Below are 20,420 nucleotides of genomic sequence, written 5' to 3'. Positions count from 1 at the left end.
GGTTCGCCTTGACATCTACACCCCTGTGGGTGCCATATACCCAGCATTAATCACACTTTTAGGAAACTGCAACTCATAAGTCATTTCTACATCCAGCAGAATTTGAGGATTTCAAGTTGTGGCCACATTGTAACATTTAGGTCGTGTTGAGAGCTCCCAGTATTGTGGTCTCGCTGAGAGCCGGTAACGGCTGCCCATTCACTGCTGAGGCTTAATACCAAGACTGCATGATTGTTGTAATCAAGACAAAGGAGTCCACTTGCCCTCCTTGGCCAGGGTTATTCCCTTGGGAGCACCTCATCTAGGAAGTCCAGAGAAAGCACCTCTCTCCCCTGGGGCCACAAGTGTCTAGAACAATTAGGGAAAGGTAGGCGTGTACCCACCCCCCCCCCAACAAGGAGAACTGTTTTACCACCAGAGGTTTGAAGGTGGGTTGGAACAGGAGTGTGGGAACCTCATTTATCTCACTCTCCAAACCTGCCTTGCAGCTTATCCAGACAGGAAAAGGGGAAGCCATCCGGATCAGGTCCATCCTGCGCTCCCTGGTCCCCACTGAGGACTTGGTCGGGATCATCAGCATCCCCTTGAAACTGCCCTCCCTGAACAAAGGTAAGGGAAGCAGCTGAAGGCTGAGTCCTGCCCGTCTCCCTGGGGCCACCTGCTCGTGGCAGGACTTTGTCCACAGTGCAGGGCTCTTCCCACCCCCTACTGTGGGACACGCACGCTGCACAGGTGAAGATCTTGGTGATGAGGAATTCTCTCCTCCCAGCTCCAGCCGGCTGCTGTCTCCCCATCTCCCTGTCTCCCCGTCTCCCCTGCGTTGAGTCTCCCGTACCCCGTGCCCTGTAAATTCCAGTAGTCCAGACCTCATTGTCTTCTGAACTCTAACCTTCCTGAAGGAGGCTGATGGACTGGGAGAATCCCGCCAAGCCTTCCCCCTTCTTTGCCTCTGTGTCCCCCAGACTGTCACAGGCCCCCTTCTGCCGCAGTACCTATGTACCTCATGGCCATGGGGCATAACAAGCTCTCCCTTGGTACTGCTTGTGACATTTGACATCTCTCCCTGTTAACTTTACAAACGCCCACTGTCCGAAAGGCACACGGTTTTTCCGCATCACTCCACCTGCTGTCCAGGCAGCGTCCTCCTGGCAGATGGAGGAATTGAAAAGATAGTGTGACTTTGTTACATTGGTTCCCAAACTGGTGTTTCATGGAACATTTTTGTAAAAGATATGACTTGGTGTACATGTCAACAAGGGGTTTGGAGTCAGGTAAGTTTGGGGAAATCTGTGGAATATATCACATTTTTCCATCTCTGAGCTATAACTAACACATAATGTTACATAAACTTAAGATGTACAGTACAATCATATGCTATATATATTGCAAAATATTTACCACAGTAAGGTTAGTGAATGCATCCTTCACCTCGTGTAATTACCATTTGTTGTGTTGTTGTTACAGTGAGAACCTTCAACTTCCACTCTCATAGCAGCTTCCAAGCAGACAACACAGTATTGTTGACTATAGTCACCACGCTGTATATTTGATCCTGGGAATTAATTCATCTTTATAACTGGAAGTGTGTACCCTTTGGTCAACATCTTCCATTTCCTTCACTTTCCCCAACACTTGGTAACCATTAATCTACCCTTTGTTTCTATAGGTTCAATTATTTTTAGATTCAGCATATAAATGAGATCATACAATGCTTGTCTTTCTCTCTCTGACTTTTTTCATTTAGCATTATGCCCTGAAGATCCATCCATTGTGTTTCAAATGGCAGGACTTCCTTCTTTTGTATAGATAAATAACATTCCTCTGTGGGGGGGTGGGTGTGGGTGTGTGTACATACCACATTTTCTTTATACATTCATCTATCTGTGGACACTTAGACTATTTCATTTCTATATCTTGGCTATTGTAAGTAATGCCACAATGAACATAAGGATGCAGATATCTCTCTGAGACAGTGATTTCATTTCCTTTGGTATATGTCCAGAAGTAGGATTGTTGGATCATTTGGTTATTTTATTTTTGATTTTTTGAGGAACCTCAATACTGTTTCCCATAGCGGCTGCACCAGTGTGTATTCCCACCAGTGGTGCACAAGGATTCCCTTTTCTCTGCATCCTCACCAGCATTTGTTATCCCTTTTTTTAAAATAACAATTGTGACAGGTGTGAAGTGACATCTCAATGTGGTTTTGATTTGCATTTTCCTGATGATTAGTGATGCTGAGCACCTTTCTATGTACTTGTTGGCCATTTGCATGTGTTCTTGGAAAAATGTCTTTTCAGGTCCCTTGCCCATTTTAATCAGATTACTTGGTGGGAGGTTTTGAGGGGAGAGTTGTTTTTTGTTTTTTGGGGTTTTTTTGGCTGTGGAGTTTATGAGTTCCTTATATATATTTTGGATATGAAGTCCTTGTTAGATATGTGGTTTGCCAGTATTTTCTCGCATTCTGTCGGTTGCCTTCTCATTTTGTTGATTGTTTCTTTTGCTGTGCAGAAACTTTTTTAGTTTGATGAGGTCCCTCATGTTGATTTTTGCTTTTGGTGTCATATCCAAAAAATCATTGCCAAGGCCATGTCAAGGAGCCTACTCACCATGTTTTCTTCTAGGAATTTTACAGGTTCCAGTCTCACACTTAGGTCTTTAATCCATTTCGAGTTAACTTTTGTGACTCAGACTTTTGTGTAAGATAGAAATCCAGTTGCATTCTTTTGCATGTGAATATCCTATTTTCCCAATATCACTTATTGAAAAGATTATCCTTTTAGTGTTGAGTATTCTTGGCTACTTTGTCAAATATTAGTTGACTGTATACGCATAGGTTTATTTCTGGGCTCTATATCCTGTTGTGTTGCTCTCGGTGTCTGTTTTTATGCCAGTGCCTTACTGCTTTGATTACTATAGCTTTGTAATATAGTTTGAAGTCAGGAAGTATGACGTCCCCAGCTTTGTCCTTTCTCAAGGTTGCTTTGGTAATTTGGGGTCTTTTGTGGTACCATACAAAGTTTAGGACTATTTTTTTTCTATTTCTGTGAAAAATGGCATTGAAATTCTGTTGGGATTGCATTAAATCTACCAATGGCTTTGAGTAGTATGGACATTTTAACAATATTGACTCTCCTGACCCATAAACATAGGGTTTGTTTCCGTGTACTCATTTTCTTTCATCAGTGTCTTACTGTTTTCAGTGTATAAATCTTTCACTTCCTTAGTTAAATTTATTTGTAAGTATTTTATTGTTTTTGATGCTGTTGTAAATGAGACTGTTTTATTTCTTTCTCAGATATTTCATTGTTACTGTATAGAAATTCAACTGATTTGTATATATTGGCTTTGTATCCTGAAACTTTACCGAATTCATTTACTAGTTCTAACAATTTTTTGGTGGAGACCAGGATTTTTCTATGTACAAGATCATGTCATCAGCAAACAGAACAATTTTACCTTTTCCTTTTTGATTCAAATGCCTCTTATTTATTTTTCTTGCCTAATTGCTCTGACTAGGATTTCTGGTACTGTATTATATAGGAGAGGAAATAGTAGATACCCTTGCCTTGACCCTGATCTTAGAGGAAAAGCTTTCAGCCTTTCACTGTTGAATATGATGTTAACTGTGGTTTGTCATGTATGGCCTTTATTATGTGTGGTTGTGTTCTTTCTATACCAAATTTATTGGAATTTTTATCATAAAAATAAGTTGAATTTTGTCAAGTGCTTTTTTTCATCTATTGAGATGATTGTATGATTTTTGTCTTTCATTCTGTTAATGTGGTATATCACATTTACTGATTTGCAAATGCCAGGACCATCCTTGCATCCAAGAGGTGAATCCCTCTTGATCATGATACATGATCCTTTTAACGATCTGTTCAGTTTGGTATGCTAGTGTTTAACTAAAAATTTTTGCATCTATATTTATCAAACATACTGGTCTGCAGTTTTTTCTTTCAGTATCCTTATCTGGTTTTGGTATCAGAGTAATGCTGCCTCATAAAATAAGTTTGGAAGTATCCCTTCCTCTTCCATTTTTTTTTGGAAGAGTTTGAGAAGGATTGGTATAATTCTTCAAGTTTTAGTAGAATTTACCCATGAGGTCATTTGCTCAGAGAATTTTCTTTGGGGGAGATTTTTTATTTGTAATTCAATCTCCTTACTCATTATTGGTCTGTTCAAATTTTCTATTTCTTCATGATTCATTTTCAGTAAGTTGTGTGTTTCAGGAGTTTATCAGTTTATTCTGGGTTGTCTAATTTGTTGACATATAAGTGTTCATAGTAGTCTCCTCTGATCTTTTGTATTTGTGTGTTATCAGTTGAATGTCTCTTCTTTCATTTATAATTGTATATATTTGAGTTTTCTCTCTTCTTCTTAGTAAGTCTAGCTAAAGTCTTGTCAATTTTGTTTATCCTTTCCAAAAGTCAGCTGTTAGTTTTGTTGATCATTTTAATTGTTTTCCATTCTCAATTCATTCATTTCTGCTCTGATCTTTCTTATTTCCTTCCTTATAGTATTAGAGTATTCTGGATCTGAGTATATACTTACCTTTGACAGTGTGTGATATATTTTCATATGTTTTCATGTTATTGATTAGTATACTTTCATTTCAGCTTGAAGAACTCCTTTCAGCATTTCTTATAGGTCAGATCTAGTGGTGGTGAATTCTCTCAGATTGTATTGTTTGGGAAAGTATTTATCTTACCTTCATTTCTAAAAGACAGCTCTCTGGATAAGGTATTCTTAATTGGTAGGTTTTTGTTTCCACATTTTGAATATATCATCCCAGTCTCTCCTGGCCTATAGTGTTTCTGCTGAGTTATCCACTGATAGTCTAATGGGGGTTCCCTTGAATGAAATTTTTTCTCTTGCTTTTTTTTTAATTCTGTATCTCTGATTTTAGACAGTTTTATTATAATGTATCGTAGAGAAGGTTGTTTGGGGTTGCAATTTGGGGATGATCTATTAGCTTTATAAATTTGGATGTCCAAATATCAGGTTTGGAAAATTCTTAGCCATTATTTCTTGATACAAGCTTTCTGCCTCTTTCTTCTCTCTTCTCCTGGGACTCCAGTGATATGTAAATTGTTTCTTTTAATACTGTCCCTTAAGTCCTGTAGGGCTTCTTCATCCCTTTTCCTTTTTTTTTTTTTTTTTTTTTGTTCCTCTTACTGGGTAATTTCAAAGTGTGTCTCTGAGTTCACCGATTCTTCTGTGTGACCCAGTGTGCTGCTGAAGCTCTCTGCTGAATTCTTCACCAGAGTCACTGTGTTCTGCAGTTCCAGTATTTCTTTCCTGTTCTTTTTTATGTTTTTTATGTTTTGTTCTGTCTCTTTGTTGAACTTATTTTGTTCTTGTATTATTTTCTCTACATCATTAAATTGTTTATCTGCGTTCTCTACATGTAGCTCTCTAAGCATCTTCAGAATAATTATTTTGAATTCCTTGTCAGGTGGTTCGTATATCTCCATTTCTCTGGGTTCAGTTACTAGAAGTTTACTGTGTTCTCTTTGTGGTGTCATGTTTCCCTTCTTCGTCATGATCTCTGTAGCCTTGGATAGGTATCTGAGCATTTGAAGAAGCAGCCACCTCTTCCAGACTTCATGGACTGGCTTTGGTAAGGAAAAAGTTTCACCTTCCGGTGGGGTCCATTAGAGTCTTGTGCTGTGACCTGAGGTCTGGTGGTTCAGGGCACCAAGTGCAGGGGTATGTGGCAGCTTTGGGTCCAGAGACGGTATGATGTCTCATCAGGACACTGGGGTCAACAACACTGACAACTGCATGGTCCTTGGCAAATGCTGCTGAGGTTCCTCAGTGGCTGCAAGGACTTTGCGGTTCCTCCACAGTGCTTACAGGTGTAGTGACAAGGGACCAGGGCAGGCAGTGGTGGCTGCCAGAGCCACTGGTGCACACACACACGCAAGGACCAGCTGCAGGTGCCTTTGTGGTGGCAGAGGCCAACTGCAGACACACAGGGAGCAGCAGGGGTAGGGCCAGCACCCAAGCCCAGAGCCACCTGTGGGCACACTAGCATCTGCGGGGACCCTGGCTGTCAGCGTGCACTCCTGTGGCCGCGGGTCTCACCCGGATGCATGCACAACAGTGGAGCCCAGTGATGGGAGCTGGGCCGGCAGCTTGCCGGCGTCCAGCTGGAACAGCTAACCTGAGTGCCTGTACGGCAGTGGGATCAGCCGAAGGGGTCTAGGGGGCACCTTGTATTTGTACAACCACAGAGGCTGGGGCTGACCGCCAGTGCAGGTCTTGGTTTCTGGGCGTTGGTGGGGAGGCAGTGGAGACAGAACAGGTGGCTGGGCATCTGTGAACACAAAGACCTATGGGGCAAAATCCAGTCAGGATTTTGTGGCAGCTGTGCTGGCTTTTGGTTTCTTCAATGGCAGAAGCTGCTGGGCGCTCAGCGAGCAAGTCCCTGGGAACCATGGTGGCTCTGCTGTGTGGCTGATACTGGTGGCCCCTGCCCTTCCTCCTGTTCCTCGCCATCATCACTAGACATCTCAGCTCTGCCAGTCTCTGGCTGCGGTGAAACCGAAGCTGGTCCTTCATTTGGTGCCCCTGAAGGCTGGGACACCTATCACCCACCTCGCTCTCGCTTCCGGGCAAAGGGCACTCTTTCCAGCTGAGGAGTTTCACTCTGCACTGAGCAGTGCCAGCCAGAGGAATACAGACAAAACGAAGCTGGTTTTCCTTCCCATTTTGTGCACTTACTCTCAGATATTTTGTCCCACTATGTTGCTGAAGTTTCTTACGTGGACTCTCGAACTCTCTTCAGACTGGTTTTGTTCATGGACAGCTGTTTAATTTAATTGGTCTTTGTTGGGGGACCAATGCTGGGTCTCTACTCCCCCATCTCAGTGACATCACTCTTAAATATGTCACCTTTTATAACTTCAGGAAGCACATTTAAGATTATAAAGCCACTGAGAAATAAATGGTGAACTCAGTGTTTCCTTAACTTTTTGGACACAAGACATTCATTATTATCCCATAAAAATACTGTTCTTCAGAACACCGCGTGTCTGAGTGAGTCAGCCTCTGATGTTTGGAAACAGCTCCCCCTGGTGCTCAGGGGAGGAGAAGCAGGCAGTCATCTCTCTGGAAGGTGTCTTTTCTCCTTGCTCTCCCTGAGGCCTGAATAGATCCCTGGGCTCAGTTAGGTCCTGGGCTGAGCAGCACTGAATCTTTTTTGTTGTTGTTATGGAGTTATAGTCAGTTTACAATGTTGTGTCAATTTCCAGTGTAGAGCACAATTTTTCAGTTACACATGAACATACATATATTCAGTGTCACATTCTTTTTCACTGTGAGCTACCACCAGATCTTGTATATATTTCCCTGTGCAACTGTGCTATACAGTATAATCTTGTTAATCTGTTTTACATATGCCTGTCAGTATCTACAAATTTCGAACTCCCAGTCTGTCCCTTCCCTCCTCGCTCCCCACTGGCAACGTTTGTATTCTATGTCTATGAGTCTGTTTCTGTTTTGTATTTATGTTCTTTTTTTTTTTTTAGATTCCACATATGAGTGATCTCATATGGTATTTTTCCTTCTCTTTCTGGCTTACTTCACTAAGAATGACATTCTCCAGGAGCATCCATGTTGCTGCAAATGGCGTTATGTTGTCGTTTTTTTCTCACTGAACAGTATTCCATTGTATAAATATACCACATCTTCTTTATCCTGTCATCTGTTGATGGACATTTAGGCTGTCTCCATGTCTTGGCTATTGTAAATAGTGCTGCTATGAACATTGGGGTGCAGGTGTCTTTTTGAAGTAGGGTTCCTTCTGGATCTATGCCCAGGAGCGGGATTCCTGGGTCATATGGTAAGTCTATTCCTAGTCTTTTGAGGAATCTCCATACTGTTTTCCACAGTGGCTGCACCAAATCTTTGCGGCTCACAGAGTGCCTTACAAAGTACAGGATTTAATATGACAAACCTTATAGGGAGATAAGGCTTAAGATCCTTTGTAACTAATTGTAATCTACCTAAAATTTTACAGTTCCCTGTGTTGTTGGGATTGCCAATATCTAATCATATCTGAGGATGCTGGAACCAACATTCAAAATGGATGTAAATCAGCTGAACTAATAGTAAAATGAAAGTACCGTTTGCTATAAAAAAAAATATGCTATGACTTAGCTTGATCATTTAGGGGCTCTCTTTCCTAGTTTTTGGTGTTAACAAAATAATAGGAGGAAGACTTTTTCCTTTTTATATCCTCTTTCAAAATCCTCTTTGTCCTCCAAGTCAGGAAATGGTATCTTTTCTTCATGGTATCTTCCCACTCCATCTTTGGACCTCTTTATTAGAATAAAGTTAGAATTCTTGGACAGTCCGATCTGAATTCACCTAAATCAGACAATAGTTTCTAAATACTGAAAGAATATTTCCCCAGTTTTGTGCTGTTTATGTGGCAGTGGCTACAAACATGACGCACTTTTCAGTTTACTCTGCCTCACATTTTCTCGCTCTCTTTCTTCTGTCATCATTCAACAAAGCAATAAATCAAGCCCTGATTACTGGCAATTGCCCACCAATTTCAGGCTCCTGACGGATTGCCCCTGATCGTGGAGTTGAACAGAAAATGCACTCAGTACCCTATTGTACTGTAGTTCCAACATACAAATACAGCAGATGTCAGTAACCTCGAATGTAGTTTATAGCACGATAATTAGGAAGCGGTAAGTTGAGTATCTGTTACCTTTTAAAATATAATTTACTTAACTGCAAATTGTAATTTTTAATAATAGGCATATCTAATAACTGGCTCACAGAATTCGTGAAATTTTAACAATCAGCTCTTCCAAGGCAAGCTGACTCCAGCCCAACATTGTATGATTTCCCAGATTCCTGTTTCTTGTTAGGAGAACAAGCCATAGACAAACAAGCTCTGTGTTCCACTGGAGACTGTGGAGATAGGAAAGGGGGGGATGACATTCTCCGTGTGTCTTTCAGACGGGTCAATCTACGAGCCGGATATGGCGGCCAACTTCTGCCCCGACCACAAGGCACCCATGGTGCTGTTCTTGGACCGCGTTTACGGCATCAAGGACCAGGCTTTCCTGCTCCACTTGCTGGAGGTTGGATTTTTACCTGACTTAAGAGCCTCTGCCTCTCTAGATACGGTAAGTGGTTAAAATAAGAAAAATTCTTTCCCCATCATTGTAAATAGTTCACATTGGAATTGGAAGGGAGTATTTTCTACCCATTCACTGATTACGTATTAGTTAAGTTGCTTTCAAGGGTGAGAAAAGAGAGGAACCAAGAAAGGGAAGATCCGAATTTATTGGTCCAGAGACTTAGATGTAGGTATACTTGACCTCAGATACTCAGTCTAGCTACCTCTATTGCCAGCTTTCTCAGCCTCGGCACGGTTTATTGTGAGAGGCCATCCCAAGCTTTGTAGGATGCTCAGCGGCCTCCCTGCCTCTACTGGTACTATGTTCTGGTAGCACCACCCCTCAACGCAATTCTAGATCTCACTAAATGTACCCGGGGGGACAAAGTCACCCTCACATGAGAACTGTGGCTCTATCACTTATGAAAAAGGCCAGCTGGGCAGCATTATAGGCTGGAAATACTCGTCCTACCATCACTCCTTAAGTTGCAGGCACTGACCATCAGGAAACATGGTCAGAAGCTCAGGACATGACAGGGTCAGTGTAAGAGGCCAAGTATGAATCCAAGTTTGACAGCCAGGTGTGAGGTGGGGTAAGCCACCATCAACAGACATCAAGACAGGAGGCCCCAGGAGTTAGAAAGCATAGATGCCAGATGCCCCAGGTCAGGACTAAGCAGAGAGACGGTCCACCAGGAGTCCTGGATCCAAGGAGAAAAGACCAATGCGACCAGTTTAAGTTTTAAAAGACATCTTGGCCAGTTTAGGGTTGTTTTTAAAGAGCCCATGGCATATCAGTCATAAAGTCTCTCAAAGGCTCCAACTGGTGTCCAGCAGAGATAGAAGTCTGAGCTCTGGTGATGGGTGGCCGGCTGGCCATTACTTTATCTGGGGATGAGCTGACTCATTTACATGCCTTACCTAGAAAAGGGTGGGGTGACCCAGAAGTGGAAAGCAATACGAGCCCTAATCTGAATGGGAGTTTCGTCTCTGTCTGTGGATGGAGATAAGAAATGGTATATCCTTTTCAGTATTACAGGCTTATGATCGTTTTGTAAAATGAAAGCAGTGCTTCCACAGCTACTTGAGCTTTCTTATAAGCTCCTTGATTTAAAAAATAATCATTTTTTAACTTGTGGGGCATTCCCAAGTTTCCTGATCAGAGCATTCAACTTGTTTGTAGATCAAATAAACAGCAAATTACTATTCCAGCATCGTGTTCACATCACATGCTTGTCTAAGCACCATCTACCACAAAAGCAGCTTTATATTCGGTTCCTCAGCACATGAATTTTCATGCGTTCTTTTTGGAAAACGAGTCACTGGAGTCAAAGCCCTTCCTCCCTCATATTAACAACTCTGTCTTTTAAAGTGATAAATGCGAAAAATGAGCTTTTTCTTTCCGTCTAATGCCTGCCATTCCTAGAAGGCCAACTTTTGATAATAAAAAGGAACACCCAGAAATACGTACCGTTCAAAGAAAACAGTTTATCAGATCAGAAGGGAGAGAAAATGTGTTACAGATATAATGGCTGTGCTCATCACAGGAAATAAGGACATTATTTTATCTCCGGGGACCTCAAGGTTTCTTTTGAAGTGCTACGCTTTTCAAAGATGGAAGTTAAGCGCGCCGTGGCTACACTTAGCGTGAGGAAGAGGGCCTTCCTTAAATCCTGCCTGTCTAAATGAGCCTTACAGCAGAGTTTTCAAGGAGGTCCTCGGTTTCCGTTCCTTGTGCACACTTTCCCCGGCAGAGGCGGGTGCCCTCCAGTGATGTCTCACTCTCATGTCAATGGTCAGATTGCAGATTGTTGACGATGCCCATCAGTTAGGTGATGGGAGTCAGAGCTCCAATTTCTGTGTGTAAAACTGTCACAAAGCCCGTGAGTTTGAGACCTTACTCCTGCTGTAACCACTGACTAATCTCAAAGTCACAAGAGGACAGCTAGTGGGTCTCCATCAGGTGAGAAAAGAGAGCAAACACCAGAAGAAGGTGCAGTAGCCTGGCAGCTGGACTTCACACACGTCGAGGGTGTTGAGTTAGCCTGTTCATCAGCTGATTGTCATAAGGGTTGAGGATTCTTCTTTGAAGGGAAAAGACCTTTGTGGACCACTTGGAATGAGTCAGCGCCAGCCAGTCTTTGCTTCTCTTCTGTTTATTGTTTCTTTTAACCTGATTTTTTTTTTTCATTTAAGATGCCAAAGAGAAATAGGTCTCCTTAGACAAAGTAGAAAGTTGTTCGGTCTGTCGCTGTGAAACACAGATATGTGGAAACTTCCCTGCCCCATGAGATGAGAGCTCAGTGCAGGGGGACACCTGGCTCCGTCTTTCCGGGGAGGTTAACCCGCATCGCAACCCCCTTTCGTAGGTTGCCCTGAGCACCACAGAGGCGGCGCTGGCGCTGAACAGGTACCTCTGCGCGGCCGTGCTCCCGCTGCTCACACGGTGCGCCCCGCTCTTTGCCGGAACAGAGCACTACACCTCTTTGATCGATTCTACGCTGCAGACCATCTACAGGCTTTCCAAGGGCCGTTCCCTCACCAAAGCTCAGAGGGACACCATCGAGCAATGCTTGCTTGCCATCTGCAAGTAAGTATCCGCTCCCACGTCTTTCACTTCTGTGTACGCGTCCACGTCCGCCTCCTTTCGTTGTGTCATTTAAAACCTGGTCAATCTAGTTTGAGGATACGCTCAGCCCCTTAGGATGTGCTGGGTCCCCTCTTTGCCGCAGGCTCTTTCTGGTCACCTCTCTTTTGAGGCTCATGTCTCGCGGTGGGTAAGTGGGGGCACAGCGCAGCCTCCGGCCCGGAGGGCTGATGGGCCGGGGGATGAGACTGGTTTCAGGCCTGAAGTATTCAGATTAAGAACTAATACTTCAGTTCCTAAAATAAAGCTGGAAGCAGATTTTCCCCTTCTTAGTGAGTGGACCTTTACACAGAGGCCAGATCCTAAAAGTGTGAATCAAAGCAACCCACCTCCAGGCCCCTTGAGACCTGGAGCGAAGGAAAGACGGAGTCACCAGTCCCAGTGGGGAATTACAGGCAGTGGTTTCCACCGCTGCAGACGGGCATCAGAGCCAGGCAAGGACAGGGGGTAAAGTCGCCCCAGGAGCCTGGATCATCCAAAAACGACACCAGGCCAGTCAAAGGGCTCCTCCAATGGCAGGTCTCAGTAGCGCGGGCCAGGACCAGGACCTGCTGTCTTAAGCCAGTGGTTTTACAGCTCAGCTGCGTGTTAGAATCACCGGGGGGGGGGGGGGGGGGGGCTATAGCTCAGTGGCAGAGTGCAAGTCTAGCGTGCAGGAAGTCGTGGGTTCAATCCCTAGTACCTCTATTAAAAAATAAATAAAACAAAAATAAATCTAATTACCTCCCCCAAGAAAAACAAAGAAACAGGAAAAAAAAAAAAAAAAACCAGAACCCCCAAGAAAAGAATTACCTAGGGAGCTACTAAATGAATACCCTGATGTCCAGGCCACACCTCAGCCTAAAAAACCACAATCTTTCGGGGTGAGAGGCAGGCCTCTAGCTTTTGAAGCTCCCCCAGATGATACCATGATGGAGCCAAGACAAGAGTCGCTGCTCTAGGTGGTCCAGGAGACAGGACCAGCAGGCATCATCCCCTTTAGCAGGCAGCTGGGTCTGGTCCTGATTCTTGTTGAGTGGGTGGTTTGCTAGTCGCACAAGAGATGACTACGCCATGGGGGCTCGGGCTGCCGAGAAGAAAAGCAATTGATCCGTCCTTTAAAAATATCAGGTTAAAAGGCAGTCTCGCATTTATATCTCAAATATAACAACGGCCCTTCCATTTTAAGTGCTGTATTAAAGTTAACCTATACCTGCTATCTTTCTATTATTTAAGGCCCACAGGCTTCAGCTACTTCGGGGCCAAGCTGTGTCATGCACAGTCCTATGTGCTGAGGGTGTGGAGAGTGAGAGGGGGGCCTCCACCCAGTGCCCATCAAAGGGGTTTCTCCCTGAGACCCTCTACCATGATCAAGCCCTACACCCTGACACCCTGCTTGTCGCCGACGCCTCCAAGGCTTTCTTCCCTGGATTCCAACATCCCACATCAGAGTCCCTGCCTTTGCCTCCATGGCATCTTAGGCATCTCTGGAAGGAGTTCAGGGATTCGTGAACTGCACTTACAGGCCAAACTGTATGTGTGGGGGTGTTTTCTCTGGGCAGAATCCAGGCATTCCACCAGGTTTTAAAAGGTTCGGCAATCTAAAAACAAAGGCTAAGTCAGCGTTGCTTCTCTCTCCTTTCTCTGTCTCTCTCTCAGAATTTACTTGCACCAAATACCAAGGCCATGAACTGTTTGTTAATTTGATCAATTGTTCTCTAATTACATAATTGGCTATTTAAAGAAGTTGTTTGAGGACCAAGCCTTAACCCAAAGAAATGATTTCAATAATGAGAATGTCAGGGATCAGGCAGTGACTGAGAGGCCTCACATCCCCTTCCGGTCCCACCAGTAGGTGGCCCCAGATTCCACCTGTGCAGCGGGTCACCTCTAACTTCTGGGCAGAGCTCGGGAAGGTGGTCAGTCTGCAGAGGAGGCTCTAAAATCACCTGCACCTCCGTTGTGTAATGTTTTTGTTACAGATTTCTTTGCGCCTAATCAGCTGCTATATTTTGAGTGCATGTAGACCTTGGAACATCTAGTCACAGGGTGACTGGAATTTAACCTTCTGTATCTCAAGTCATGAGCCCCACGGCCCTCTTTCTGCATTTTTAACCATCCTCAGTTTTTAGTGTTCTGTCATGCACTGTGGTTTGCCCACCATCTTGTGTTGTAGAAGCTAATTGTCCTGAAGCTTAGCTCTAGTAGATGGTTGTTGGCGGAGTGTTTCTTTCATTCTTTCTTCCTTCCTTTTTCTCGCTCTGTCCTTCTGTTTTTCTTACTCCACACTGCAGTCACTTGAGGCCTTCCATGTTACAGCAGCTCCTGCGACGTCTAGTTTTTGATGTGCCACAACTCAACGAATACTGCAAAATGCCTCTGAAGGTAAACCTCTCTCTCGTTACAAGAATGCAGTCCAGGGCACGGGAAACCTGCCTCGTCAAACACGATCTTCACACTTGGGGGAGCAAAATACACCTTAAATGGGTTTTTACTCCTTTAAGCTGATAGCTGACTAGATACAGCCCCCCCCCCCCAAATCAAACCCCTTCATGAGTGTCCAGGCTGAAGAGAGTAGATCTGCTGGGTTCATTAACTGCTCCAATTTTCCTTAATCAGTTTCCACCAGTTCCTTGTTATTTAGGCAAGGTTAGTGAGGGGACTTGGATTTTATGCTTTTCAGCCCTAATTAGGTTTTCAGACATTTTCAGTCTCAAAGAAATCTTTGAAGGCCCTGTGGTGATTCATTTAGGTACAGAATATAAAATGTCCCTTTTCTATTCCATGCTCTGTTTGCTTTTTTTCCCTTTTATAACAGATCCTCTTTTTCACTTTTTTTTCCTCCTTTTCTTTTTCTTTTTTTTTTTTTTTTATTGATGAGAAGTAAAGCCACAGAGCCCTCTCTTTGTTACCTGATTCCTGATTTTCTCAAAAATTGCAAGCATTTTATTGCTAGGTCTGGGAGCATCTGGGCCTGAAGGACCCAGAATCAGCCTGCCCACACAGAGGGCAGTGTTTTGAGTCTTTTAACTCTGAGGCATCTGCCATATTTGCTTACTCAAAAGAGTCAGCCGTGGCCAGCTATACCTGAAAATTCTACCCTGTGATTTCAATAGAACTTTAACTTCTTTTCAGAAAGAACCCAAGCAAAGATTTCCAGAAGCATTTTCCTGGGAGAAACAGAATTCCCAGAAGCCTTTAGTTTAGTCTGCCAGGCAGAAGACAGCCCATGTGTGGTTCCACAGCCCTCCACAGGCCCGTTTTCTCACTAACCCTAAAACTCCCAGTTTTAATCCTCAAAAAGTCCTTTAGATAAAAACTGCAGTTTTTCATAGTTCACCTTGGCATTGCTTCCTCGGCAGGCCTGTGCCGTCAGGGATTCCAGCTCCCAAAGAAGCATCATCATTGGCAGTCAGTAAGCTCACTGTTACCCCTTAGATCAGCGGGTGGTTCCCGCTTGCTGGGATGGCACCATTGGCAGTGTACGTGTGCCCTCTACTGGCCATGTGGGGGAACTGCTGTAGCTTGGCTGGGCCATGGGAAGGCTCACGGCAAAGGCAGGGAAGCTGGGGTGGTAATACAGAGAAAATCTTCAGACCCACAGCGTGCCCCCCTATCCCCTTCCCATATCAGCATTACCAGGATCTCCCAGATTTACAGGCAAAGATCCCAGAAGAAATTCTCCGCATCCCCCGACTGGCTGGAACAGCACCTGGTGACTACTTCCAGAGGGTAGCGTTTTCTCAGTTGGAATGGAAGCAGTTTCTCTCCATTTTCCAGGAACTGTTAGAGGCATGTTAGGAGGTACTGAGAATTAATCCGGCAGATTCTGTTCAGGCTGGAACTCACCCAGTGCGAGTGCAGACCATTCCAGGGGTGTTTGAGGGCCTCTGTGTCCATGGTTGGTGTCGCCCTCCTGATGGCTGTGCGCTGTTTTCTTCTCCCCTGCGTGTTGCTGGTGCCTGTGGACCACCTCTGCCCCACCCCGCTGGTGCGCACCTGTCCGAACCTCCCAGCTTCTGACGAATCACTACGAGCAGTGCTGGAAGTATTACTGTCTGCCTTCGGGCTGGGGGAGCTACGGTCTGGCCGTGGAGGAAGAGCTGCACCTGACAGAGAAGCTCTTCTGGGGGATTTTTGACTCCCTGTCCCATAAGGTAACGGCAGTGCTTCCTGAGCAAAAGGGGGCCCAACCTCCGTGACCCAAGCACCTGCACGGAAGAATAGCGGGTATCTCGTCTGCCTCCACCCGTGACAGGAGCTGTGCCGAGCACATCACAAGCCTATCACAGCCACCCTTACCCCGACTCTGTCCAATGCGAACTACCCCAACCCTCATTTCGCATCTCGCGGGTAAGAGAAAGAGCAGTTCGCAGCGGATGCATGGAGAGCGACTTCCAGAGGAAATCACGAAACTGTCTCCTGGTTTCAGTCTTGATAACTTCCCCCCGCCCCCATCCCTTCCCACTCACATTGTTTGGCCCCTGTTAGCCAGCCTTTACCAGGTTCAAGCCTAGAGAAGTCCTGACGTCTGCCCTGAGGCTGGGATGTAGGATTCATCGAAGACCTTGCATCCTTTGGGGCTGGGGGAGGTTCTTCACGGCCACTGGTTTGAGGGAGGACTGAGGGCTTCTGACTCCCAAGCCTTGCTGTGGAGTCTGATTGGAATACAGCCCCCCTCGCATTTGCCTCCACTTCCCTGAACCCACATTTAGATTTTCAAGGTTCACCAGCTTTAAAGGGAGAAAATGAGCGGGTCTGGTTTCCCTGCAGAAGTCTGGAGTGGGTGTGTAGCTCCAGTGTGATAGTCACCTGCACTTAAGTGTCCTTTACTCTTACGTTCCTCTGGTCGAGTACGAGCAGATGAAAGCTGTCCCTAACCCTGTGCGTCTGGCTGAAATTCCTTCTCGTCTGGGTTTGGGAGAGGATGGGTGTAACCCCGAGCAGTTGGCTGATAACACAGCCTGTGACCCCCTCAAAGCTGCCGGTCCCGCCCCAGCTGCGGGCTGGGTCCCCTTATATAATCATCTAGCGAGGAACACTTTATCCTTTAGATATTCTCGCGGTGAACTCTTTGGGAGATGGTGATTTAAACCTTGATTTAAGGCTTTTTAGCCTAAAGCCAACAGTGACTTGGGGGCTTCCTAGATTGTCACTTTCTGTGACAAGGATCCCTCAGTTTCCACTGGAACGTATTACAGGCCTTGCCTGTTCCCGGTTTTGGTTCACCTGGGCAAATGCATGCATTTTTTTTTTTTCCAGCATCTTGGTGAAGGGTTCTGCCTGGTGGCCGTGGTTCTGGTGTCTGTACTAACATGCTCGTTCTCTTCTCCCACAGAGGTATGACTCAGATCTTTTCCGGATGGCCCTGCCTTGTCTCAGTGCTATTGCCGGGGCCTTGCCACCAGATTACTTAGATACCAGAATGTCAGCCACGTTGGAGAAGCAGGTCTCAGTGGATGCTGATGGCAACTTTGACCCCAAACCCATCAACACCGTGAAGTGAGTCCAGAATCATCTCTAAGCTGGTTCTACATTGTGCCCTGTGGCCAGCATTTCTCTTGCACAAAGTGGCAGGAAACTTAAGCTCCCCTGCCTTCCCTCCTGCCAACAACACTGTTCACCCTTTTCCTTGACGCTACAAGTCACATCAGGCACCGGATTTGTCCTCAATTCCAATGGTTTATTTCATGCATACTTCATTCTATACTGTCTTATTGTATTCTGGGATTTTTTTTTTTTTTGGTGGGTGAGGTTGATTTATTTATTATAAGATGAGATAAATGTTGCCAGAGGCATTCGAAGAACCACCCTGACAAATGATGCAATTTATTTGTAGATGAGTTTCTTTGATAAAGTCTTTGCTCTTTGTGAATCAGGCCTGTGTAGGTCTAATAGCGTCATGCGTCAAAACACCTCCATAAATAACACTCAGCTGAGCTAAGGCAAGGCTTCAGGGTGTGACGGCAGAACAGCATGGGATCCCTTATTTGAGAATCTGGACCTGCTCTTTGCTGTGCCAAGGGAGGCTGGATCTTTGGAATAATCCTGCAGTAGTGCCTTTCCGTTTCTCCCCCTGATTGTCACTGGCGATGATTTGGCCACAGACAAAGAATTAGGCAACAAAGGCTGATTTTTGGCTTGTGGGAGCTCTGCCCCGATTATGACTCTAGGTCACGGGGCATACAGCCTTCATCTCCAGCTGCATTTTAAATGAAAAGCTTCAACACTGCTGTCGAAAGAGCAAGGTAAGGAAGGCATCCTATGGGAGCCCCTTTGACTTTGGTTTTATGGCAGGAGTTCTCAGGTGAGAGCCATAGCCTGCGCCCTTCCCAGGAGCTGTCAGCTTTGATAACCTGTAAAATTCATCTTTGGGAAAATTGGGGACACATTCCATCAGACAGAGTCTTGAGCTGAGCAGAGGGTGGGAAAGAGAATTGAACCTGCTGGAAGGAAAGTAAGGGGTATGGTAAACCACCGAGCTGGGGCCAAACGGAGGGCAGGGACTGACTTTGGAGAACTTCGCCCTGTGAAAACAGCAGTATGCTGAAGGACGGCCAAAAGTGTGATCATTTGGGTGCTTTTTCTAAACATTGTAAGACAGCGCGATACTCTAGCTACTGTGTGCTAATGATGATGTGTTCTGTGTTATTTTGTGAGTTCTAATTTCTTAGATAGACCTCTGACAGCAGTATGATTCTTTGAGTAACGTGAATAGTGGGGATTGACTCTGGCCCAAACTTAAATAGAAGAGGACTGTATTACAAGGATATCGGGTCATGATCGTAACCTAGGGAAAGTCTGACCAGGCAGGCCTCAGCAAGAACAGGAACCAAGGCAGAGTGACCAAATGGACAATGTCCAGATGTCCGCATCAGACAAGTCTCCCTGAAGAGTTTGCTGTCCTGGTCTCGCTAGACTCGGTGTTCCAATTGCAGGGAGAGTGAGTCTGCTTGGCCTCATCAGAGCCCATCCTCAGTGGCAGTTCACAGAAGACTGCATACAATGCAAGAAGACTTGTTCCTTAAAGGGAAGTGGGGGCGCTATTGCCCACAGAAGGGGCAAAACTGTAGGGCTGACGGAAACGACAGGTGTCTGCTAGATTTCCATGATTCTTGTATTTCAGCATGAGTCACTGAACCCCAAAAGATAGACAAGCGCTGTTCTGTATCATTTGGTCCTCGAGCTGCCCATTTCTGCCTTTCCCAGATCAGAGCTGTGAGATGATGGCAGGACAGTGTCATTTGGATGAAGGGATTCTCACCACCTAACCTGGACAGGTCTGGCCCAGAAGCCGAAGTGGTTCTTAGCAGCCGAGGGAACCCAGAGCAGCTGAGGGGAGGCCACTTGTGCAGGAGAGGCTCCTGCAGGCCTCTGATGAGCTGTGGGTGTGCCTGTGACCCGGTCCTGGATGTGCCGCGCCTTGAGCTCAGGAAGGTCACTCTGTCTGAAGTTCAGCTTCAAGTTTGGGGTCAACTGGTTGATCACATCCAACTTTTAACAGCTGATTGTTGGTTCTGCCCATCTTTTCATCACATCTGGCTGCAGTGCTTGGGGAGATTGTAATTTTTTTTCCCCTTCATTTCACAGTTTCTCCCTGCCTGAAAAATTGGAATACATCGTCACCAAGTATGCGGAGCATTCACATGATAAATGGGCCTGTGACAAGGTAGGGATTATCATCCAACTGACAATTGTCAGGGGAAGAAAACTAGCCCGAGAACATTAAAGGGTCCAGTCCTGGAAATCTGCCTGGCTTGTCTCGGGGACAGACTCGTCGTGCCGAGAGCAGTCATTATTTCTGAGCAGCAATTTTCCCCGGGTGGGTGGAGGTCGGACAAACAGGCAGCGGCAGCTGCTGGTGCTGCTTTTTGTGTTTCTCAAGGAAAGGACTGATTCTAGGGATGTTAACGTCTCTTAACATCGCATTTCCTGGGGTTTGCACCCAAGTACGTGCTTGCATGTATCTGACGTAAATGCTTTAACGCGGGGCCGGAGGCGTGTATTAAATTTTCTTCTTTGGATGGAGCATTGGAAAAGGGGAGATTAAATGGGAAGCCGTAACTTGCATCTTGCCAGGAAGCTGGGGAGGACACATGTCTTCCTATGGCAGGCGGCGCTACAACTTCCAGACACTCCCTTATTAATCAGCCTCTCCATCTGGTGTTTAAAATTCCTCACCACATGAGGTCAGGCTGCTTAATAAGTTTAATTGCTCTGTCAGCCCTTTTATGCTGGCAGGCAAAGGGGGAGGAGTGTGCCAAAGACATCCCGGATTCTTGCGGGCAGCCAGTTAAGCGTCAGGGCCGTTGCTCAGCTGCGATTGACAGCACGTAGCTGTGGACCCGGCTCCTCCGCAAGAAACCACCTCCATGTGATGCTCCCCAGATGAGGGACAGCTTGAAGCCCTGGCTCAGCCTCTGTAATGATCTGTGCTCTGCTCTTATTCTTCCCTGAGCCCTACTTGGGGCTCGTGATAACAACCGTCATTGTGACTGTAGAAGGGACTGATACCTCGTGATTCTAGAGCAGGGGTCGGCGTGCTTTTTCTGTAAGGGGCCAGACAGTAAACCTTTTAGGCTTTGTGGGCCGGACAGTCTCCTTTGCTGCTGCTCATCTCTGCTGTTGTAGCGCATAAGCTGCCAT

The 20,420-nt window shown here is 45.5% G+C and overlaps 1 protein-coding gene across 10 annotated transcripts in view; it reads left to right on the top strand.

Annotated features, from left to right (window-relative positions):
• RYR3 (ryanodine receptor 3) overlaps positions 1-20,420 on the top strand; it is a 500,053-nt gene that overhangs the window by 379,250 nt on the left and 100,383 nt on the right. For all 10 annotated transcript variants that reach the window (XM_045524185.2, XM_074365868.1, XM_045524186.2 and 7 more), the window contains exons 46-52: positions 489-609; positions 8,986-9,155; positions 11,518-11,738; positions 14,069-14,159; positions 15,791-15,931; positions 17,113-17,276; positions 19,365-19,443. In XM_045524185.2, coding sequence (XP_045380141.1) covers positions 489-609; positions 8,986-9,155; positions 11,518-11,738; positions 14,069-14,159; positions 15,791-15,931; positions 17,113-17,276; positions 19,365-19,443 — 987 coding nt within the window. The remainder of the gene's footprint in view (positions 1-488; positions 610-8,985; positions 9,156-11,517; positions 11,739-14,068; positions 14,160-15,790; positions 15,932-17,112; positions 17,277-19,364; positions 19,444-20,420) is intronic.

The sequence above is a fragment of the Camelus bactrianus genome, chromosome 6, assembly GCF_048773025.1.
Source record: "Camelus bactrianus isolate YW-2024 breed Bactrian camel chromosome 6, ASM4877302v1, whole genome shotgun sequence".
Taxonomy (NCBI): Eukaryota; Metazoa; Chordata; class Mammalia; order Artiodactyla; family Camelidae; genus Camelus; species Camelus bactrianus.
The sequence above is the reverse complement of the archived record's forward strand: the minus strand, read 5'-3'. Positions and strand labels throughout refer to the sequence as shown.